This window comes from Salmo trutta, chromosome 5 (genome assembly GCF_901001165.1).
Source record: "Salmo trutta chromosome 5, fSalTru1.1, whole genome shotgun sequence".
Lineage (NCBI taxonomy): Eukaryota > Metazoa > Chordata > Actinopteri > Salmoniformes > Salmonidae > Salmo > Salmo trutta.
This window is the reverse complement of record NC_042961.1, coordinates 16,777,648-16,803,422: the sequence shown is the minus strand read 5'-3', so window position 1 is coordinate 16,803,422 and position 25,775 is coordinate 16,777,648. Positions and strand designations below refer to the sequence as shown.

General features: G+C 41.7%; 1 protein-coding gene across 2 annotated transcripts in view; it reads right to left on the bottom strand.

The window, feature by feature from the left end:
• Positions 1-25,775, bottom strand: part of LOC115193760 (cGMP-dependent protein kinase 1) — a 145,730-nt gene that overhangs the window by 69,342 nt on the left and 50,613 nt on the right. For both annotated transcript variants that reach the window (XM_029752721.1, XM_029752720.1), the window contains exon 3: positions 9,005-9,118. In XM_029752721.1, the coding sequence (XP_029608581.1) occupies positions 9,005-9,118 (114 nt within the window). The remainder of the gene's footprint in view (positions 1-9,004; positions 9,119-25,775) is intronic.

Below are 25,775 nucleotides of genomic sequence, written 5' to 3'. Positions count from 1 at the left end.
GAGTGCCCTCTTCTCCACCAGAGTCCCCATTTAGTCACGCTGCGGGAGAATATACCAATGTTTACAATATCCAAATTGCTATTGATTTCAAATAGCACTATCATTTCCTATAGAATGGTTAAAAACAAATGTACATCAGGGAGAAGACGAACCCCAATCACACAAGCATTTGCAAATTAGTGGACATGTGATTGAGTGGGACACATTGTCAGTGATGCCTGCTTTAATCAAGTCGATATTAAATCACTTTACCCTTGCTCCTACTTTAGTTCTTTAAGGCTAAAAAAACATGATTAGTATTCTGGGTCAACCTCTCTGTGAGCAGAGCAGGCAGTCTGAGAAGGACAAGGAGAGGAGACAGTTTAACATTGTAACAGCTCGCTACTGGAACTACAAGGTCAGTGTCATATGGAGGTTGACTATAGTCTGAAACTCACCACTCAACTGCCTGTTGCCATGGAGAACATGAAATATGTTGTTTACACATGGATGTGGAAGTGTTCTGGGAAGTCTTTTTGTGGTTCATAACCGATTGTATAAGCTCTGCACATACATTATTGTGTGGTGTACAGGGTTGGGTAGGTTACTTTCTAAATGTAAACGGTTACAGTTACAAGTTACCTGTCCAAAATTGTAATCAGTAACAGAATTTTTGGATTACCCAAACTCAGTAATGTAATCTGATTACATTCATTTACTTTTAGATTACTTTCCCCTTAAGAGGCATTAGAAGAAGACAACAATGTATGTTAACAATTGAACAACATCTATTGTAGAATAATATTGCAGAATAATTCACCGTTAAAGTTTACATAGCTCAAATTTTACTTATGAGTTGGTTATGTAGGCTTCTTCTAACCCATCGCTTTCTACTACATATAATAATACGATTCAATTATATCTTTACATTAAAAACCGAGGTCTATCAGAATTCCAGTCATTCCAATAAATGTTATACCCCTTGATCTTCAAGAATAGGACTAGGAAATATGGAGCTATAGATTAGCCTAATTGTTTTAGCTGAGCATAATCCCAAAACCAAGGACTTATTAGCCAGCTCTAATCTGTTGTTTATGATTTTGTTGTTATGGAGGACTGATTGGGCTCATTGATTTGAGTTAAAAATGAAATGCTGCGCTCATGGAGTGGCATACTCAACAACAAACTAGAATGGTCCAAACACACCAAGACAGTCGTGAAGAGGGCACGACAAAGCCTATTCCCCCTCAGGAAAATAAAAAGATTTGGCATGGGTCCTGAGATCCTCAAAAGATTCTACAGCTGCAACATCGAGAGCATCCTGACTGGTTGCATCACTGCCTGGTACCGCAATTGCTCGGCCTCTGACCGCAAGGCACTACAGCGGGTAGTGCGTACAGCCCAGTACATCACTGAGGCCTGCCATCCAGGACCTAAAAGGGGCCCTAAAAAAGGCCCTAAAAATTGTCAAAGACCCCAGCCACCCCAGTCATAGAGTGTTCTCTCTACTACCGCATGGCAAGCGGTACCGGAGTGCCAAGTCAAGGACAAAAAGGCTTCTCAACAGTTTTTACCCCCAAGCCATAAGACTCCTAAACAGGTAATCAAATGGCTACCCGGACTATTTGCATTGTGTGCTCCCCCACCCCTCTTTTTACAGTTCTGCTACTCTCTGTTTATCATATATGCATAGTCACTTTAACTATACATTCATGTACATACCGCGTCAATTGGGCCGACCAACCAGTGCTCCCGCACATCGGCTAACCGGGCTATCTGCATTGTGGCCCACCCACACCCGCCAACCCCTCTTTTACGCTACTGCTACTCTCTGTTCATCATATATGCATAGTCACTTTAACCATATCTACATGGACATACTACCTCAATAAGCCTGACTAACCGGTGTCTGTATGTAGCCTCGCTACTTTATAGCCTCGCTCCTCTATATAGCCTGTCTTTTTAATGTTGTTTTATTTCTTTACTTACTCACCTAATACCTTTTTTTGTACTATTGGTTAGAGCCTGTAAGTAAGCATTTCATTGTTGAATTTGGCGCACGTGACAAATAAACTTAGATTTTATTTTATTTGAGCACGATTGAAAAGTGCTATTTACATTTTAAAAATGAATGCCATATGCTGCATTTGCTATAGGCCTATTGTCATGTATACTCACTCTCCGGCGCGCGAGGTCACCAGGCTGATCAATATTACACACACCTGTCACCAACATTACGCGCACCAGCATCTCATCAGACTCACCTGGACTCCATCACCTGCCTGATTACCTTTCCTATATATAGCTGAAGTCAGAAGTTTACATATACTTAGGTTGTAGTCATTAAAGCTTGTTTTTCAACCACTACACACATTTCTTGTTAACAAACTATATAGTTTTGGCAAGTTGGTTAGGACATCTACATTGTGCATGACACAAGTAATTTTTCCATCAATTGTTTACCGACAGATTATTTCACTTATAGTTCACTGTATCACAATTCCAGTGGGTCAGAAGTTTACATACACAAAGTTGACTGTGCCTTTAAACAGCTTGGAAAATTCCAGAAAATAATGTCATGGCTTTAGAAGCTTCTGATAGGCTAATTGACTGCATTTGAGTCAATTGGAGGTGTACCTGTGGATGTATTTCAAGGCCTACCTTCAAACTCAGTGCCTCTTTGCTTGACATCATGGGAAAATCAAAAGAAATCAGCCAAGACCTCAGAAAAAAAATGTAGACCTCCACAAGTCTGGTTCATCCTTGGGAGCAATGTCCAAACGCATGAAGGTACCACGTTCATCTAGACAAACTATAGTACGCAAGTATAAACACCATGGGACCACGCAGAAGTCATATCGCTCAGGAAGGAGACGAGTTCTGTCTCCTAGAGATGAACGTACTTTGGTGCGAAAAGTGCAAATCAATCCCAGAACAACAGCAAAGGACCTTGTGAAGATGCTGGAGGAAACAGGTACAAAAGTATCTATATCCACAGTAAAACGAGTCCTGTATCGACATAACCTAAAAGGCCACTCAGCAAGGAAGAAGCCACTGCTCCAAAACCGCCATAAAAAAAGCCAGTCTATGGTTTGCAACTGTACATGGGGACAAAGATCATACTTTTTAGAGAAATGTCCTCTGGTCTGATTAAAATTATGTTTGGCCATAATGACCATCATTATGTTTGGAGGGAAAAGGGGGAGGCTTGCAAGCCGAAGAACACCATCCCAACCGTGAAGCACAGGGGTGGCAGCATCATGCTGTGGGGGTGCTTCGCTGCAGGAGGGACTGGTGCACTTCACAAAATAGATGGCATCATGAGGCAGTAAAATTATGTGGATATATTGAAGCAACATCTTAAGACATCAGTCAGGAAGTTAAAGCTTGGTCGCAAATGGATCTTCCAAATGGACAATGACCCCAAGCATACTTCCAAAGTTGTGGCAAAATGACTTAAGGACAACAAAGTCAAGGTATTGAAGTGGCCATCACAAAGCCCTGACCTCAATCCTATAGAAAATTTGTGGGCAGAATTGAAAAAGTGTGTGTGAGCAAGGAGGCCTACAAACCTGACTCAGTTACACCAGCTCTGTCAGGAGGAATGGGCCAAAATTGACCCAACTTATTGTGGGAAGCTTGTGGAAGGCTACCTGAAACGCTTGACCCAAGTTAGACAATTTAAAGGCAATGCTACCAAATACTAATTGAGTGTATGTAAACTTCTGACCCACTGGGAATTTGATGAAAGAAATACAAGCTGAAATAAATAATTCTCTCTACTATTATTCTGACATTTCACATTCTTAAAATAAAGTGGTGATCCCAACTGACTTAAGACAGGGAATTTTTACTAAGATTAAATGTCAGGAATTGTGAAAAACTGAGTTTAAATGTATTTGGCTAAGGTGTATGTAAACTTCCGACTTCAACTGTATGTCACTCCATTTGGTTCTTTCCCTTTCCCTACTGTTCCTGTTTCAGTGTCTCATGTCTGTACACTACTCGTGTTTCTTCTTTTGTTCCTCGTGTTATTTATGATTAAAGTCACTCCCTGTACTTGCTTCCCGACTACCAGCGTACACGTTACACCTATTGTTTACATTTTTGTTGGTGACACTTTGATATGTTGATAAGATGCAGCTGTTTAAAGGTCAAATCCACAGATGAAACAATAACAAAACGTCTGACCAGCCTATGTTTTGGTAAAACGCTGAAAGATGGGCCTAGAGAAATGTAACCACTCTCAGATTAATAGACAGAGCTATGGATGCAAGGACTGACCATCCATGATATTAAAATGATTGTTTTAATCATGTTATGAGGCTATACAGTGTTTGTTAACATTTACAATGTTTACAAACATTGGAGAAAAACAAGCTTATATTTTGGGTTCTCATGGAGTGTGACAGTTGAACTAAGCTCATGAGGCATAAATTATATTCTTCAAGAATCAATGGATATACAGTATATATATATATAGAAACTACAGATTGCCCCTTTAAGTCTATCAAAAGTGTGCGATTTTGAGCATGTGTCCATTAGGCCTATGGATTTATTTTTTTATCACATTGAATAAGATTGCAGCTGCAAAAAAAGGTTGCAAAAGGGCATTTTTCACTGGCTGTCCACTGGTTTCAAAAACAATGATTGATAGGCAGCTTAAACTTCTTGAATTCAACCATTATTGGATTCAAATACACATTTAGATTTGTGAACAGCCATCCACAACAACCACAATCTGTAAGGCGCAAATAACTAAATGTGCAGAAGTGTAATTCACATCAATGCGCTATGTAGATATCAATAATAAGTGATATCCTAATCGCCGTAGACTGCACCACTGCTGTCATCCTTCCCTCAAAGCTTTTATTCAAGTTGGATAATCTTTGAATGCCGACAGCAGCCACACCATTTGAAGACATAGCTTGGACTGTAGCCTACAAAAGTCCATTCCTGCTCTTTTCCCATGATCCATCAAACACATTTGGTGTGTCATCATAGTGGTCTCTGATTTGTGGTCAGACTCGCTCAGGTGGAACAAACTTAAACTTGCGCCTTTTTTCAATGCTGATTTGAATGTCATTGAGAAGAACATGTCATTGAGGAAAAAATTATTTTTTTCGCAAGCATTCTTTCTGAATGTAGAAGTAATCCTGGAAGTAATCATCTAGTTTTTCAAAAGTATCTGTAATCTGATTACAATATTTTTGCTGGTAACGTAACGGATTACAGTTACCGTTTTTTTGTAATCCGTTACATGTAACAGTTGACATGAAATCCGTTACTCCCCAATTTGAATTGGGGTCAGTCAGTTCAGGAAGTGATTTGAATTAAATAAAAAAATGGAAAAACCTTTGAAATAAATAGCATCTCCTTTTCAGTTTATTGAGAAATTGTTGAAAATAGATGCCCTTTTTACCATTATTAAATTGGAATTTCAGTTTACTTCCTGAATTGCCTGACTTGAAACACAGACACCTGCATAGAGACACACATGTGAAGACACATACATTAACTTACTTAAACACACACACAGAGCCCCTCCCAGCCTCACACATACACAGGAATCTGCCACAGAATTCCAAACAACAAGTTTTATGATTTAAACAGTGAGTCCCTAGTGAAGCCACCACTGTCAGTAGAAAAATTCCAGTGTTTAGTTTCATGTCTGTTCTCCTGAGGTCAAACCTGTAACTTCCAACTCTTGTCATAACAAAAGCCCAGTAATTTTGGAAAGGGTGAACTGAGAGAAAGCCCAAGAAGGGAACAATGAGTCCCACTAAACTGTCCAAACCTACTAATAGAGATTAGACAGACAGACAGACAAGAGTTTGGTCATTCACTGGAGGAAAGGATTTTCATACATCTCAACTCTCCAAACAATGGAGCCTCTAAAAATGACTACACTGCATTGCAGCCTGACTAAGGTTCATTTTTTTTCTTCATTTTTTGCTTTCTGCAATGCAAGGAGAGATAGTGTTGTGTTTGTGACTGTGCGTGTCTAATGAAAGAGGCAGGGTGTTGATGAGTGGTGTGTGTGTGTGTGTGTGTGTGTGTGTGTGTGTGTGTGTGTGTGTGTGTGTGTGTGTGTGTGTGTGTGTGTGTGTGTGTGTGTGTGTGTGTGTGTGTGAATCCTTATTTGAATGCATTGTTGAACATGAGCAAAATGCTTTCAGAGTTTAATCTCAAGGGAAATTGAGGTATATGTTGGTTTATGTGATCAAATCCACAATAGCTTAGAAAAAGGGTCAGGAATCTACATTACACAAGGATTATGGGTAGAGAGAAAATATGAATCATAGTATCATAATATCACCGGGGGAATTTATCTTTAAAGTCAGAGTTTACCTGGAAACACTGTAGAGTGGCAGATATCTCAAGGTCTGAGCTATCTTGTGCTGTACTGCACTGTGTTCTTCAGTGTTGTGCTGATGAGCAGGCTGGACTGCTTTTTCCTAAATGCCACTACCCTCCAGTTCTGGGGAAAAAGCACTGCATATTTTTTCAACATTTAGGCATGCATCTCTCGTTCCTTTCCTTGTTCCCATCCTTGCTCTCTCTATCGTTTCCTTACTTGTTCTCCCTCGCCCCACCTCTCTCTCTCTCTCTCTCTCTCTCTCTCTCCTGGTCTTGAGATTGTAACCTCTTTAAAACCGCCCTAAAAGCCGTTTGTCCTTAATAGGAGAGAAAGTGATGCATGACTTGTTTGAGTCCTAGTGGAAATATAACATTGTTTATTGTTGACGCTACAGATATGACCCGGTGGAATTTATAAATCCTTTTGAAATGTGTCTAATAATTCTCCAGGGTCTGTAATGAGTAATCTTAGAGCATGGACCATACAATCAGAAACATGTGAACCGAGAATAGCCCTGGAGTGATTTGGCTAGCTTTAATCATTGTCTTCAGCTCAATTCTATTTGACTGTAGTCTCAAATCTATTCATATTTAATACTTAATGTATTTATATTTGATAAGCTGATGTTCCTTCAGTGTGTATATTTAATTATAAGTCTACATGATCGTGACAATCTCTCTCTCTCCTCTAACCCCCTCCCTCCCTCTCTGCCAGACCCAAATCCCTCTATCCTTACAGCATGGCATGTGATAATGAGTGTTAGGCGTCAAACAAAGAGAGATCTCTGCAAACCTGTAGTCTGTATTTCAACACAGAGACCAACACTCTTGGATTGATGTAACACTTTATGTAGCGACGAATGTGGTGCTTTTCCAGATGCTCAAAGAAGCATGACATTGTAATTTAGTATTTCTTAAGAAAAGCCATCATCTGTAATAACAGCACTCTTGTGAAACAGTTATTGTCCTCAACTTCTCATATTGCTTTATGATTATGCCATGTAATCCACAGATATGCAATTATGTTTCATGTTGTCGGTACATTTAAAGGAGGGAGGGGGTGGGCGGGTAGCAGGGTGGGTTTGTATTATGGAGAATCTTTATTGACGGGCTCATTTAACATCTGAAGAAAATGCTCCTCAAATGCCAAGTCATAATTACACATGCAAATTATACTTTAAGGAGCGCACACTGGAATAATCCCTTAGAAGAACATGTGCATATGCATTCCTAGACGCTTCATAATGGCAGCACAATGAATTGGTTGATTAGATAACACACACACACAGACTTCCTCATGCACCTAGATAAATCCAACAGGTCTTGTGTGTGAGCAGTGGTTGTGGGAGACATGTGAGTGGGAGTGTAGGGAGTCAGGGGACCGTGATGGTTGAGACACTCTGTAACTGTTGTGTAGTAGATCTAATCCCTCAGATACTCAGTCCCAATCCTCCCTTAGGACTCCTCACCATGGCAACAGAGTCATGAGATCCAACACTTTGGAGGAACCAGAGGAACAGGTAGGAGGTGGCAGACTGACTGATAGTGTGACGGCCTCCTCACCTCTCATCTTTCCATTCCTCACCTATCTCCCTTCTTTTCTGCCCCTCACCTCTCCCTTCTCATCACTTTCCCGCGCATCTCTCCTCTCAGCTCACCCTTCAACCCCCTTCCTCCCATCTTTCTCCTCCAATCTCAGCCATCGCCTCAGGGACTCTATATCCTTCACACCTTGGCTACTGCACATCCTAGCGGTTTAGTCACCAGCCACTACCTCATGAAAATCCATCAACTGTGTGAGTAATTGATTAATGAATCAATAGTGGTTAAGTGATTTAAGGGATTTTATGTGAAGCTGACTGGGGCCTGTCAATGAAACTGTTTCAGATACAACATTCTTCAGCTGTGGTGTACAGAAGTGTACAGTACGTGCGTATGTGCACACGTGTGAGAAGAAAGTGCTTGTGTCCCTTGTAAATGTCCTAACACACAGTTCTATGTCGATCCCGTGTTATTCATATCCAAACCCTACAGCTCCAGCCTGTACCCATTTCCTCTTTGCTCCATAAACACACATTCCTCATCCTGACACACTCTCATAACACACACAGGCTCACTGAAATATGGACACAGACTTAGAAACCTTTCTGTCGGTGTATGTATATATTCATGTGTGTAGGCCTGTGATGATAAAACCTGAGGTGAAAACTAAAGCACAACCATTAGGAGAAAAAAAGAATGGTGAGCTGCATGTCAAATGCACCACTTTGGGTGTTCTGAGCTACTCAACCAGAGTAAAATCCAACATGTTGTGGCTAGAGGGCTGTTTCACCTTGACTGGAACAATGCTATCAGTGTGTTCCATGCTTCTGCTAGTACATAACAGGGTGATTCCTTCCTATGTCTACTGAGGGATGACTCACCGTCCGGCAGGTCCTGATTGACTCCACACTGAGCTCTCTCTCTCTCTCTGTGTGTGTGTGTGTGTGTGTGTGTGTGTGTGTGTGTGTGTGTGTGTGTGTGTGTGTGTGTGTGTGTGTGTGTGTGTGTGTGTGTGTGTGTGTGTGTGTGTGTGTGTGTGTGTGTGTGTGTGTGCGCGTGTGTGTGAGTGTGTGTATGTGTGTGTGTTTAGACAGCGATATAGGGTTGGTGTGTGTAGACTCACTCTTGACAGTTGCTGTCCTGGTACAGTTGTAGAGGATGGCCAGCTCTCCAAACACCTTCCCAGGTCCCATGGTGCACAGCTTCACACTCTCCTTTGTCACCTCCACTCTACCATCTGAAAAACACACACACACTTTTAATATATCTGGAAACACACATACAAATACACACTCTTAATAATATAACTGAAAATACAGTTATATATCCCTTGTACTTGACTTTGCACATCATCGTGGCCCATCTAGCAAAGTACATCAGAGCAGGATGCTAATAAACTGATAGACTGCAGGTTCAATCTCTGTATGGATCACATACTATTATCCCCTAGTATGCATGACTAAGCAGTAAGATACAGCATAAAGTAGACTGTGAAATCACACAGTTCACAATGGCTTGGCATTCAGCAGCAACAGTATGACAGATCAATATAAAATATTAAACCCAAACCAAGGAAATATTTCAGAGACAACGGGTTATGTCCTGAAATTGTGCAGGACATCCTTTCTGTGTAATTGGGGCCTGTGAAGGCTGATGGGTGTGATTGCCCAGCCTGTTTGTCTGTGATTGGAGCAGAGTATAGCTATTGTGTTTGGATGCACCTCATCACGGAGATATCCATACTCCAGAGGAACTAGAGCTCTGATTGGGTAAGAAAAGGGGAACTGGGAAAAAAGACTGTGGTGATTGGCAGGTACCTGAAGAAAATAACTGAAGCAGAAGATTAGAAAGGAGGTGAGAAAAGGAGAAGAGAATAGTGAGTCACATTCTGGAAGTTGAACTTTCAGAAGCTCTAGTCCCAAACACCTGTCAGAGTTTGTGATAATACAAGGGTGACAGACATATGTGATGTCACATCTCACCACCTCCAAAAAAAAGAACTTTCGCTTTGCAAAACAATAAAAAATAATTGGGGGGCGGGAAACGTACAACTTCTTTACTGCTCAGCAAGAACACGAGGTATGGACATAGGTGTGTGTTTGTGTGTGTATGTGTACAACTGCTAAAAACGGTGTTCCACTTAACTCTTTGCACTGCCCTCCTTCAAAGCTCACTTTGTGTTACGACCTTTGTGTAAACTCATCCTCTTTCGCTAAGCAGACAGAGAGACAGCTGGAGAAGAGAGGATAAACCAGAATGCTCCACCATAAAAAACACATTACCTCTTACATGTTAAGTTACCTATTTGGGGGACTTTAAGCGGTTCTGGACTGGTTCCGACTGACATTTTGGTGTACAAAGTGCTCTGTGAACGCTCTCCACTACCACTCTCAGCAGAGTTGACTTGAAGTGTCAGGTTTCAGACCCCACATTTGCATAGGGAGTGACGTGTCATATTTTCTGGCCTATCCAGTCAAAGAATCAAGTTGCTCTTCCTCTGAGCGGTGGAGCTCAGTCTGGAAGACAGTATATGCAAGACGACAGTTGAGCGAATCCAAAAGTTGAGGTTTCATCTCGCTGTGATATTCTCGGCCGGATTTAGTGCTCTCAACATGAAAAACATGGTGTATCAGCAAAGCTCAGTGGATGTTTAGGAGAAAAGACTCTGTCGTCAGTTATCTGAAATGGTGGCAATGTTGTACCGTCACTAGGTATGATAATATTTATTTTACAGTTATAAGAGAGGTAAAATCTTATAGTCAATTCAATTTTTACTATATTTAAAAATAATTTCAGTCAATTCAAGCCCTATTGCCCCACTTTTGTTGAATAGGAAAAAAATCTTAGGATTTTTCATATTTGTACAATGTAATTGAGCTTGTGTCCTCAAAAGTGAGTACACCTCAGCAATGTGTATTTATTTTTACAAGAAAGGTGAGTTCCAGACCTTTCTAAAACTATGCAACATTACAAATGATTGTTTATGACCATCTCATGAAAATAATTACGCTTCGGTATATCTATTTAGGCGGAAATCAACATTTGTCCCGATTATTAAACACTGCAATGGTTCACCCCGCGCTATCATTGCATTCTAATCAAACTGAAGGCTAGCCAATAAACCACCATGGCTCAGTCTGTAAGGACAGATGCTGGGAGACGAGAAGCAAGTACAGGGAGTGAACACAATAAATAAACGACATAAAACAAACAAGGACAGTGTCACGGTTGTCGTAAGGAGAAGCGGACCAAAGTGCAGCATGTGTGTCGGTCCACATTTTATTTACACTGTGAAACTATGCAATATATATAAATAACTGAATAACAAAAACAACAAACTGTGACGCAGAGGTGAAACATACACTGACACAAAGATAATCTCCCACAAACCCAGGTGGGAAAAACCCCTACTTAAGTATGATCTCCAATTAGAGACAACGAGGACCAGCTGCCTCTAATTGGAGATAACCCCAACATAGAAATACAAAACTAGAACTTGAACATAGAAATAGAAAACATAGAGAGAAAAACCTGTCACGCCCTGACCTACTCTACCATAGAAAAAAAATCTTTCTATGGTCAGGACGTGACAGACAGCGTCTGGACAGGGGAATCATAACGACAATAAGGCTGACACGGGGAACAAACTGAGGAACAGACAGATATAGAGGGGACAATCAACAAAGTTAAGGAGTCCAGGTGAGTCCAATATTGCGGTGATGCACGTAATGGTGGTGACAGGTGTGCGTAATGATGGGCAGCCTGGCGCCCTCGAGTGCCAGGGAGGGGGAACAGGCATGACAGTACCCTGCCCCCCCCTCTAGGGGTGCCACCCGACGTCCCACCTGGGCGAGCCTGACAGGCCGGCCGAGACATGGGAGTCGGATGAGCCAGCTGAGGTGTGGAGGCCCGACAAGCCGGCTGAGGCGTGGGAGCCTGACGAGCCGTAAAAGCCTGACGATCCCGCTGAGGTCTGGGAGCCTGGCGATCCCGCTGAGACGTGGGAGCCTGATGAGCCGGCTGAGAAGTGGGAGCCTGACGATCCCGCTGAGGTCTGGGAGCCTGGCGATCCCGCTGAGACGTGGGAGCCTGATGAGCCGGCTGAGAAGTGGGAGCCTGACGAGCCGGCTGAGGCATGGGAGCCTGGCAAACCGGCTAAGGCATGACGTGGAGTGGAAGCCAGACGAGCCAACCGAAGAACCGGCAGAGGCCGCGGACCCAACTTCACCAACCGAAACAAAAAACTTGTTGTGTCTGCATTCTGTAAGGACAGACGTTGGGAGATGAGAAGCAAGTACAGGGAGTGAACATATAGTAAATAACCGACATAAAAACAAACAAGGAAACAAACAAGTCTTCCCTGTGGCTCAGTTGGTAGAGCATGGTGTTTGCAATGCCAGCATGGTGTGTGCAACACCAGGGTTGTGGGTTTGATTCCCATGGGGGGCCAGTACAAAAATATGGGGGGCCAGTACAAAAATAATGTATGAAGTATATGCATTCACTACTGTAAGATGCTCTGGATAAGAGTGTCTGCTAAATGACTAAAATGTAAGGACAGTGGAAAAATTATGACAATAATGAGGAACAGACAGATATAGAGGGGGCAATCAACAAAGTGAAGGAGTCCAGGTGAGTCCAATATTGCCTTGATGCACATAATGATGGTGACAGGTGTGTGTAATGATGGGCAGCCTGGTGCCCTTGAGTGCCACGAGTGGGAACAGGTGTGACACAGTCTGTTGAAAACACATAATATTCTAATGTCACTCCTGCATGCAGCACTGACTTTGTCCACAGTATATAAAACTCCCATTTAACCCCTTAGTTGTTCTGATAGAACATATCAAACTCACATTAACACCTAAACACCATGTTACTACTTCAATACATAGGCTATATCCAGTGGATATAAAATGTCCAAGTAAATTGGTACCCTAGCCTAGATAAAATCTAGATGATATCTAGATGATAACATTCTATGCAGACAAGTGAAAATCCAATTCAATATTCTATGGTAATAGAAGCAGTCAGTCAGTTCAAAAAGGGGATATGTTTTGCGTGAGTTCATCTGATGACACGATGCATGATTACCGTGCGTTATAGGCAAATAATGTATGAACTAGAACAGTGGTTCGCAAACTCGAGCACGCATAGGTCAGCATTTCTATTATTATTATGTTTCAAAGGAACTCAGTCCGGCTTTAAACTTACTCTTGAACGTTGTAATAGCAGAATGCACAAGGTGCAATTACGAAATCGGGTAGTGCAGCATCAGTTCCTCTTGTCATGTTAGTCTTTGCACACCTTAGAGAGCTATTTATAACTTGTCAGAAATGTCTACATCAACTAGCCCATGTCAGGCACCATTTTTTTATTTTGGTTTTTTTAGCCCATAGATATTGTTGTATTTTCTTTGTCACTCAAATAACACATGAATACACATCAGACACGGCAAAATGTATAGAATTGCAAGAAAATAAGCTTTAAAACTACAACATTTTCTTTGCACCCCATGACAACATGTGTAAAATAAGTTTTAAACCTGCAAAATTATCTCCACCAAAAGGGTTGAGGACAGTTTGTCTCATGAATAGTGCTTGTGCACATAGAAACAGATATGGCATGCGTGTGCTGGGGGTGGCGCGGGATGTTCCTCAACGATGGAAGGGTGGCCCAGAGTGAAAAGGTTTGGGAACCCCCGCTCTAGAATGCCGTTCAAGCCAATCAGAAACAAGTATTCAACAATGAAATAATACCTGAGGGGTATTTAGTATTTAAGCAATAAGGCATGAGAACCTGGGGATTATCAATAATAATTCATGTTCATGTACAACATCATGTAATTGTGGTCACAGGCAGGCAATGGTCATACACAGGTAGGCAAACAGGCAGGTGAAAGGTGAACCTTACAAGTAAGGGCTGTTCTTAGGCCTGAGGGAAGGCCTGTTCTTAGGCCAGGGTTCGAGGGCCTTAATGCTTTTATAAAACGGTTGCCAACATACTTATAAAAATATTCATGACATTTCTTCAGTAAAAAACGTTATTTTAATGAGTACATTTTGTTTTTGCATTCTGAAGTTGCTGGTCAAGCGGGCTGGTTGTAAGTTATTTTGTAGCCTCTTCACAAACCAGGTTTCCCTAAAACGGGAAGCTTGGGGAAGTTCCATGGCAGAAATCAGCTAAAGAGGGGTGGTAACCTGGTATAAATCAGTGATGCCTCGTAACACGTCATACCAATCAAATGCCTTGCTTGGGCGGAGCTCCAAAGGTGCTCACTAGATTAGTGCTACAGGATCAACAGTGCATGAGGGCAAATCATTTCCACAAAACAAGCACTGGTGACAATTGTTTTTTGAATGTTTACAGCACGCTGGTTTTCACAGCATTTCTATGTTATTTCGAGATGAGCTAAAGCTGCAGCATGAGGGGAGAAATGGTCTACAATGCTGGCCATATCAATATTTTTTATTTAGATGTTTCTGAAGTGATATTTGTCTGAAAAGGCGACCATGAGGTACAAGAAGTAGCTAGCCACAATGAGGTTTGTTTTGGGAAAAGTCAGCTAACCTAGGTATAACTAATTACCTATAACTAGCATTTTAAATTGAGCTATTCTCTGCTTCAGATGACAGATGCCCATATGGCCAGTAATGCCATCAAACTGTAGGCCAATGGCTGCATGGACGATGCATCCCATATGATAAACTGGAAAATGGATTCACATAGCATATACGGTGAGAGAGTGACAATCAAATAAAACACATTGGAGATCTTACAACTAGACAAAAGGAAATGTTCATTTGAGAATACAACACAGAAACAAAGACACATGAAATACATAACTGCACTTTATTGCATGATTGTGTTATGTGATTCATCAACATCCACACCAGTTCATTTTGAATAATAGTTTAAACACTTCACTTCAAAGAAGCAACACTTCATCACTTCAAAATGTACAAATAAGCTAACTTGTATGTAAAGATTATTTCACACCCTGATCTGTTTCACCTGTCTTTGTGATTGTCCCCACCCCCTCCAAGTGTCGCCCATCTTCCCCATTATCCCATTATCCCCTGTGTTACAGTGAGGGAAAAAAGTATTTGATCCCCTGCTGATTTTGTACGTTTGCCCACTGACAAAGAAATGATCAGTCTATAATTTTAATGGTAGATTTATTTGAACAATGCGAGACAGAATAACAACAAAAAAATCCAGAAAAACGCATGTAAAAAAATGTTATAAATTGATTTGCATTTTAATGAGGGAAATAAGTATTTGACCCCCTCTCAATCAGAAAGATTTCTGGCTCCCAGGTGTCTTTTATACAGGTAACGAGCTGAGATTAGGAGCACACTCTTAAAGGGAGTGCTCCTAATCTCAGCTTGTTACCTGTATAAAAGACACCTGTCCACAGAAGCAATCAATCCATCAGATTCCAAACTCTCCACCATGGCCAAGACCAAAGAGCTCTCCAAGGATGTCAGGGACAAGATTGTAGACCTACACAAGGCTGGAATGGGCTACAAGACCATCGCCAAGCAGCTTGGTGAGAAGGTGACAACATTTGGTGCGATTATTCGCAAATGGAAGAAACACAAAAGAACCGTCAATATCCCTCGGCCTGGGGCTCCATGCAAGATCTCACCTCGTGGAGTTGCAATGATCATGAGAAAGGTGAGGAATCAGCCAAGAACTACACAGGAGGATCTTGTCAATGATCTCAAGGCAGCTGGGACCATAGTCACCAAGAAAACAATTGGTGGCACACTACGCCATGAAGGACTGAAATCCTGCAGCGCCCGCAAGGTCCCCCTGCTCAAGAAAGCACATATACATGCCCGTCTGAAGTTTGCCAATGAACATCTGAATGATTCAGAGGACAACTGGGTGAAAGTGATGTGGTCAGATGAGACCAAAATGGAGCTCTTTGGCATCAACTCAACTCGCCGTGTTTGGAGCAGGAGGAATGCTGCCTATGACCCCAAGAACACCATCCCCACTGTCTTCTCTGTGGCTCAGTTGGTAGAGCATGGTGTGTGCAACACCAGGGTTGTGGGTTCAATTCCCACAGGGGGTCAGTCAAAAAAACATACAAACAAAAATAAAAAAATAATACATGAAATGTATGCATTCACTACTGTAAATTGCTCTGGATAAGAGTGTCTGCTAAATGACAACAAAAAAACATGGAGGTGGGGATGTCAAACCACATTATGCTTTGGGGGTGTTTTTCTGCTAAGGGGACAGGACAACTTCACCACATCAAAGGGACGATGGACGGGGCCATGTACGGTCAAATCTTGGGTGAGAATCTCCTTTCCTCAGCCAGGGCATTGAAAATGGGTCGTGGATGGGTATTCCAGCATGACGATGACCCAAAACACATGGCCAAGGCAACAAAGGAGTGGCTCAAGAAGAATCACATTAAGGTCCTGGAGTGGCCAAGCCAGTCTCCAGACCTTAATCCCATATAAAATCTGTGGAGGGAGCTGAAGGTTCGAATTGCCAAACGTCAGCCTCGAAACCTTAATGACTTGGAGAAGATCTGCAAAGAGGAGTGGGACAAAATCCCTAATGAGATGTGTGCAAACCTGGTGGCCAACTACAAGAAACGTCTGACCTCTGTGATTGCCAACAAGGGTTTTGCCACCATGTACTAAGTCATGTTTTGCAGAGGGGTCAAATACTTATTTCCCTCATTAAAATGCAAATCATTTTATAACATTTTTGACATGCGTTTTTCTGGATTTTTTTGTTGTTATTCTGTCTCTCACTGTTCAAATAAACCTACCATTAAAATTATAGACTGATCATTTCTTTGTCAGTGGGCAAACGTACAAAATCAGCAGGGGATCAAATACTTTTTCCCCTCACTGTATACCTGTGTTCTCTGTTGGTCTGTTGCCAGTTCGTATTGTTTGTCAAGTCAACCAGCATTTTTGTCTCAGCTCCTACTTCTCCACAGTCTCTCTTTTTCGCACCCTCCTGGTTTTGACCCTTGCCTGTCCTGTCCTGTCCCTGAGCCCGCCTGCCTGACCACTCTGCCTGCCCCTGAGCCTGCCTGCCATCCTGTAGCTTTGCCCCACCTCTGGATTACCGACCTCTGCCTGACCCGACCCTGAGCCTGCCTGCCGTCCTGTACTTTTCCCCCACTACTCTGGATATTGACCCCTGCCTGCCTTGATCTGTCGTTTGCCTGCCCTCTTGCTGTAATAAACATTGCTACTTCGACACAGTCTGCATCTGGGTCTTGCCTTCAAACCTGATAGATTAGACATCTTAGTGTAAACAGCAATATATAGTTGAGTAGTAACAAGTAGGCTATTATTACTAAAGCATCATTTCAGGTGAACAAAAAAACTCCATAACAGCGGTGGCCAACCTTGCTCCACAGATCCCTGATCTACTGGGTGAGCACACTTCCAGCCCAGCAATAGCACACTTACATTTGATAAGTTCAGTCAGGTGTGTTATTGCTGGGCTGAAACAGAACCCTGCACACCCAGCAGACCTCCAGCAGGGTTGGCCTGCTGCAATTGTAATAGGTTGATACATTGTGTGTGATGTTTAACTGTATTTTTTTATATAACATGTGCTAACATAGATAGGCCTACACATATAACCCATGGTATAGGATATACCCTTAGTCTCTTGGGACATTCATTGAGACGTCTCTCTTGAGCTGAAAACAGGCTTTCACAGCTTTCCATATCTGAGGACAGAAAGTATCACAAAGAAGCAGGCTTCATTATACTCAGACAGCACTGAATATTACAGTGCCTTCAGAAAGTATTCATACCCCTTGACATATTCCACATTTTGTTGTGTTACAGCCTGAATTCAAAGGGAATTAAATATTTTTTTCTCACCCATCTACACACAATACCCAATAATGAAAAAGTGAAAACATGTTTTTAGAAATTATAGCAAATTTATTGACAATTAAATACAGAAATATCACATTTACATAAAGTATTCCCACCCCTGAGTCAATACTTTGTAGAAGCATCTTTGGAGCATAAGAACATTCAATGTTGTCTCCAGTGTAGATCCAACTCCAGTGTAGATTTGGCCTTGTGTTTTAGTTTATAGTCCTGCTGGAAGGTGAATTAGTCTCCCAGTGCCTCTCAGATTTTGCCTGTGCTCATAGCTATATTCTGTTTATTTTTATCCTAAAAAAAACTCCCTAGTCCTTGCTGATGTCAAGCATACCCATAACATGATGCAGGCACCACCATACTTGAAAATATGAAGAGTGGTACTCAGTGATGTGTTGTGTTTGCCCCAAACCTAATGCTTTGTATTCAGAATAAAAAGTGAATTTATTTAGCACATTTTTTTGCGGTACTACATAAGGATCGGACCCTTTTTTAAAATTTTCGCCTAAAATGACATACCCAAATCTAACTTCCTGTAGTTAGACCTGAAGACCTTCAAGACCTGAAGTAAGGATATGCATATTCTGTGCAGAGACACAGCAGGGGTTCAAACTGTAGAATCCAGTTCCTACATTTGAATATAAAAATGTATTATCTCAAACAAAACTATGCTACATTTTATCTCTGAGACCCTCAGGATGAAAAATTAGAGAAAGATTGCTGAATGTCAGTACATTATTTACCTTCAGAGGTGAATGTATCAAACCAGTTGCCGTGGTAAAAGTTGTTGGTTGTTGTGCACTCTCCTCAAACAATAGCATGGTATTTTTTGTGGTGGGAGGCAGATAGCCTAGTGGTTAGAGTGTTGGGCCAGTAACCAAAAGGTTGCTGGATTGAATCCCCGAGCTGTCAAGGTAAAAATCTGTTGTTCTGCCCGTGAGCAAGGCTGTTAACATACCTTTCCCCGGGCGCCGAAGATGTGGATGTCGATTAAGGCACATTTCTGATTCAGAGGGGTTGGGTTAAATGCGGAAGACACATTTCAGTTGAATACATTCATTTGGACAACTGACTAGGTTTTTCCCTTTCACTGTAATAGCTACTGTAAATTCAACAGTGCAGTTAGATTAACAATAATTTAAGCTTTCTGCCCAGATAAGACATGTCTATGTCCTGGGAGATTCTCTTGTTACTTACAACTTCGTACTAATCACATTAGCGCACATTAGCTCAACCGTCCCGTGGGGTGGGGACCGATCACGTAGAGGTTAAGTGACTTGTTGCAAACAGAATGCATGCTTAGGAATATTTTTATTCTGTACAGGCTTCCTTCTTTACACTCTGTCACATTAGGTTAATATTGTGGAGTAAATACAATGTAACTGTTTTAAAATCACCATTGGCCTCATTGTGAAATCCCTGAGCAGTTTCCTTCCTCTCCGGCAACTGAGTTAGGAAGGACACCTGTATCTTTGTAGTCACTGGGTGTATTGATACACCATCCAAAGCCTAATGAATAACTTCACCATGCTCAAAGGGATATTCACTGTCAGCTTTTTTTTTTACACAACTACCAATCGATGCCCTTCTTTGCAAGGCATTGAAAAAACCTTCCTGGTCTTTGTGGTTGCATCTGTGCTTGAAATTCACTATCTATTGAGGGACCTTACAGATAATTGTATTGTATGTGTGGGGTACAGATATGGGGTAGTTAAAAAATGTAACAATCCTGTGAACCACTATTACTGAACACGGAATGAGTCCATGCAACTTATTATGAGATTTGTTAAGCACATTTTTACTCACATTTCAGCTTTACATTTTTTATTAATGTTGGTTCTACAAACAAAATTCCACTGGGACATTATAGGATATTGTGTGTAGATCAGTGATCATTAAATTTAAATTCAGGTTGTAACACAACAAAATGTGGTAAAAGTGCAGGGGTTTGAATACTTTCTCAAGGCACTTTTTATTGCTATTATCTCTCTGCCCTCAAAGTTTCCCCTCTATGGACTGGAGAATCTGTTTATAATGTCCTCCCACAAAATGACCTTCCCTATCCAGTACAGTAACCTACACTCTCCCTTACTCACTCTCCCTTTACTGACAGCTGAAGCTGCAATTTCAACCTTTTCCATGGCTGCTGTCTACAAATACATTTGGATACTGTGTTTTTAATTTACAATGATTTCATCAACATAGCTAGTTAATAGGAATTTAGATAGCTGACGACACTTAATTAATTTAGTTTAACATTGTGTAAAGTTAGCTAGCTAGCTAGCAGCTAAGTTAACTTGACCTACAAAGTGGCCTACTGTAGCCAGCTAGCTTGCTAATAATAAATAGTTTTTTAACATTAAAAAAAAGTATTTACTTACTTGAATATCTCCCACTGCCTCTGTTTTTTCGGTCCTTATAATGATAATCTTCCAAATAATGAGTAATCTTCACTATTTTCGGTGGTAGCAAAGCGCACCCAGCAGCCATGTGGGGAAAAAAAGTATGTTTGTCACCAGTGCAGTTTAGAATGTGTTATGACATTTGACTTTATCAGCGTAATCCACTTTCAATTTAAAATGATATAAATCGCAGACTGTCGGCCACACTTGATAACTTGAAAACTAGCATTTGATACTAGCATAGGCAACACCTAACCGGACGTAAAACAGTGACGCACATAACACAGCAGCCCTTCTATGTGCATGTGAGGGGAGGGTTCTTGAAATGTAACATCCATTTAAAATCTTGCCAGTGTACTGTTCAAACCATTTTTGCAATACAAAATTCTCCAGACCTCCAAGGGAGGCATGACAACAACGTGATTTTGGAGGTATGGCGAGACTAGTTATTTTCTCATGTTTTGACCCAGTCATTAATTCTAATCATTCTATTCATTTGACGTTGCTATGCTAACAAATAATTGGTGTGTAGCTAGCTAGCAGAGATTCAATGATGATGAGAGACAAGAACTTCAATAAATAATGATTTAATAAATATCCAACAGGCCTACATAGGCCAAGATGCGCTGGTTAATGAATTCATGGAATTCTGAGTGTTTCCGGTTTCCATGGTGAATTATTAGTTTCACGTTCATTCTTGGACTAGATAGCCTACTGGCACATGAATGGTCGCATTTGTAAAATGATACGTTGTTGCACAGTTATTATAGGCAGTCAGTTAGGTTTATACAATCCCCAACTGTTGTAAATCAAAGAGTAGCATGGAAAAATAACGTGTAGGAGCTTTTATCCCCAAGGGAGATGAAGTTTATGAATTTCCTGCCTGGGCTGCGGGACAGTGGAATTATGACATTAACACATCATGGTATTTTGTGGCATATCAACCAATCAGCAACCAGAATCCCAAAAAACTGTTTTATAAATGGTCACAATGGCTACGATGCCTGAGCCTACTACCCATTTTATAATAGAGAAAAAGGCTGCAGGTAAGACTCATGTTGCCTTCATTTGCATATGACTGTGTACTGGATCTGTCAACGAGTATTATAAAATATATACTGAGCGTACAAAACATTAGGAACAACTGCTCTTTTTATGACATAGACTGACCAGGTGAATGCTATAATCCCTTATTGATGCAACCCACAGCTACTCGCCCAAGCCTTCCCCATTTCTCCTTCTCCCAAATCCATTCAGCTGATGTTCTGAAAGAGCTGCAAAATCTGGACCCCTACAAATCAGCCGGGCTAGACAATCTGGACCCTTTATTTCTAAAATTATCTGCCGAAATTTTTGCAACCCCTATTACTAGCCTGTTCAACCTCTCTTTTGTGTCGTCTGAGATTCCCAAAGATTGGAAAGCAGCTGCTGTCATCCCCCTCTTCAAAGGAGGGGACACTCTTGACCCAAACTGCTACAGACCTATATCTATCCTACCCTGCCTTTCTAAGGTCTTCGAAAGCCAAGTCAACAAACAGATTACCGACCATTTCGAATCCCACAGCACCTTCTCCGCTATGCAATCTGGTTTCAGAGCTGGTCATGGGTGCACCTCAGCCACGCTCAAGGTCCTAAACGATATCGTAACCGCCATCGATAAGAAACAATACTGTGCTGCCGTATTCATTGACCTGGCCAAAGCTTTCGACTCTGTCAATCACCACATCCTCATCGGCAGACTCAATAGCCTTGGTCTCTCAAATGATTGCCTCACCTGGTTCACCAACTACTTCTCTGATAGAGTTCAGTGTGTCAAATCGGTGGGCCTGTTGTCCGGGCCTCTGGTAGTCTCTATGGGGGTGCCACAGGGTTCAATTCTTGGGCCAACTCTTTTCTCTGTATACATCAATGATGTCGCTCTTGCTGCTGGTGAGTCTCTGATCCACCTCTACGCAGACGACACCATTCTGTATACTTCTGGCCCTTCTTTGGAAACTGTGTTAACAACCCTCCAGACGAGCTTCAATGCAATACAACTCTCCTTCCGTGGCCTCAGACTGCTCTTAAATACAAGTAAAAACTAAATGCATGCTCTTCAACCGATCGCTGCCTGCACCTGCCCGCCTGTCCAGCATCACTACTCTTGACGGCTCTGACTTAGAATATGTGGACAACTACAAATATCTAGGTGTCTGGTTAGACTGTAAACTCTCCTTCCTGACTCACATCAAACATCTCCAATCCAAAGTTAAATCTAGAATTGGCTTCCTATTTTGCAACAAAGCATCCTTCACTCATGCTGCCAAACATACCCTCGTAAAACTGACCATTCTACCGATCCTCGACTTTGGCGATGTCATTTACAAAATAGCCTCCAATACCCTACTCAACAAACTGGATGCAGTCTATCACAGTGCCATCCGTTTTGTCATCAAAGCCCCATATACTACCCACCACTGCGACCTGTACGCTCTCGTTGGCTGGCCCTCGCTTCATACTCGTCGCCAAACCCACTGGCTCCAGGTCATCTACAAGACCCTGCTAGGTAAAGTCCCGCCTTATCTCCGCTCACTGGTCACCATAGCAGCACCCACCTGTAGCACGCGCTCCAGCAGGTATATCTCTCTGGTCACCCCCAAAGCCAATTCCTCCTTTGGCCATCTCTCCTTCCAGTTCTCTGCTGCCAATGACTGGAACGAACTACCAAAATCTCTGAAACTGGAAACACTTATCTCCCTCACTAGCTTTAAGCACCAGCTGTCAGAGCAGCTCACAGATCACTGCACCTGTACATAGCCCATCTATAATTTAGCCCAAACAACTACCTCTTCCCCTACTGTATTTATTTATTTATTTAGCTCCTTTGCACCCCATTATTTCGACTTTGCACGTTCTTCTACTACAAATCTACCATTCCAGTGTTTTACTTGCTATATTGTTGGCCTCCCTGTGGTTCAGTTGGTAGAGCATGGTGTTTGCAACGCCAGGGTTGTGGGTTCAATTCCCCAGGGGTGGCCAGTACGGCGAATTTTTTGTTGTTGTATGAATTGAAATGTATGCATTCACTACTGTAAGTCGCTCTGGATAAGAGTGTCTGCTAAATGACGTAAATTGTTTGTCCCTTATCTGACCTCATTTGCTCACATTGTATATAGACTTATTTTTCTACTGTATTATTGACTGTATGTTTGTTTTACTCCATGAGTAACTCTGTGTTGTTGTATGTTGTTGAACTGCTTTGCTTTATCTTGGCCAGGTCGCAATTGTAAATGAGAACTTGTTCTCAACTTGCCTACCTGGTTAAATAAAGATGAAATAAAAAAATATTACAAAAAATGTCACCTGTTAAATCCACGTCAGTTAGTGTAGATGAAGGGGAGGAGACAGGTTAAAGAAGGATTTTTAAGCCTTGAGACAATTGTGGCAAGTGGATCGTGTACGTGCGCCATTCAGAGGGTGAATCGGCAAGACAAAATGGGAATGGTAGTAGGTGCCAGACGCACCGGTTTGTGTCAAGAACTGCAACGCTGCTGGGTATTTCATGCTCAACAGTTTCCCGTGTATATCAAGAATGGTCCCCACCCAAAGAACATCCAGCCAACTTGACACAACTGGAAGCATGGAAGTGAACATGGGCCAGCATCCCTGTGGAACGCTTTCGACACCTTGTACAGTCATTGCCCCGAATAATTGAGGCCATTCTGAGGGCAAAAGTGGGTGCAACTTAATATTAGGAAGGTGTTCCTAATGTTTTGTACGCTCAGTGTATATAGACATGCAGGCATAATCAATTTGTATCTTATCGTACTTTACCATTTGCTGAATGGTTAATTCTTCCCGACCAAGATGGTCCAGCAGCTTATTGTTGATCCAGTGTAATTTGTTGGGATTGTTCAAGCAGAACTACATGCATGATTACATGCTGATCTAATTAGCTAAAATCCACAAAAGCTGTTTGTTCAGGGAAATTCCATAGCTCAGACAGATCGTGCTCTCTCTCTCTCTCACACACACACACACACACACACACACACACACACACACACAGCCTATTCTTACATCATTACATTCATTTGGAGATTTGTTTTGAGGATCTGTTAAGAGGACGTGGTGTTGAGACACTGAGGTCATCTAGATCACCACGTCCATGCAAACTCAACGGCAGTGCTATTCAAATCCCATTCAAATAGAACTGTGCTGTGATGACCCCGTTCACTGCCTATGAGGGCCATACTGTAGAGCAACTGAACATCAGCATGTCCATTCACCACCTCAGTCACTGAATTACAGGCTGCGCTAGAGGGACGATAAAATAGTTGATATCTGAAGTGAAAATGCAAAGTACCATAAAACACTTATCTACAGTGCTAGCTAAATGTAATCAAGCTTTGTACTCATATTTTATTGGGGCACATCCCGTTCTCTTGCTCGCCTATTGTATATACCCTCATTAATGTGGGTTCACATTTTAATGTGAGTGATAAGGGAGACTTCAGGGCTCAGTTTAAGGCAGAGGAAACACTGGATGCATTCCAAACCAGAGGCCTGCTGCTTTTCCTTTGCCCTTGATGTTGGGAGCAGCCCGGGGTAAGAGAAATGGCCTCGGCTCCACCCTGCCTACTCCTAAACGGTAAACGACACAGGTCTATTATATCCATATATCCACCCTCGTCATCTCAAGTCCGTTTGGATGAGTAATACAAATGGTTTAGTGCAAAGGGGAATGCTTAGTATACCTTGGGAAAGAGGAGACACTTGAGACAGTACCGTTTAAAATGGTTTGTAGCAAGGCCATTGTCTGGGCGCCATTCAGTGAAATTTCATGCAATGCTTATTTATTACTATACGCAAACCTAATTTGGAAAAGCATCAGTTCATTTCCTGCAGGCTATTAGGTAATGAGTTTCAAGGAGTTTGAAGGGTCATCCATGGGGTACAGCGCAATTATTTCTTTATGACAGATATTTTTTTCTCACAACACAACATCATGGACAGGAAATGGGGGAGGATTTGTCCCATAGAGGATAACACATAGCCCAGCCACAGTTGACAGTCCCATTTCTATGCTCGGGGTAGAAGGTCCCCCAAGCCACAGCTCTAGGATCAGATTACCCTTCCTCCAATGTGTAACCTTAAAATAATAACATCTTCACGATGAATTTAGATCAGTTTATCAAATATAATTAGAATGAATATGAAATTTACATTTAGCAGATAATCCTAATTGCTCCTGGATAAGAGTAAGTGCCTTACTCATGGGCACATTGACATATTTTTATCTGGTCAGCTCAGGGATTCGAACCCCCGACGCCGTTTGGGTTACTGGCCTAATGTTCTTAACTGCTAGGCTACTTAATATGAAGAGATTTGAAACTATAGTCAAAGATAATTGAGCAGAAGATTATTTCTGATTGTATGGGCCGTGCTCTAATTAAGTTTAGTCATTACAGACCCTGGTGAATGATTAGCCAACTTGGATAATGATTTATAAATTCCTCCTGATCATATCTGTAACGTCAACAATGAACCATGTTATTTTTCCAATACACTCTTAGAAAAAAAAGTGCCATCTAGAACCTAAAAGGGTTCTTCGGCTGTCCCCGTAGGA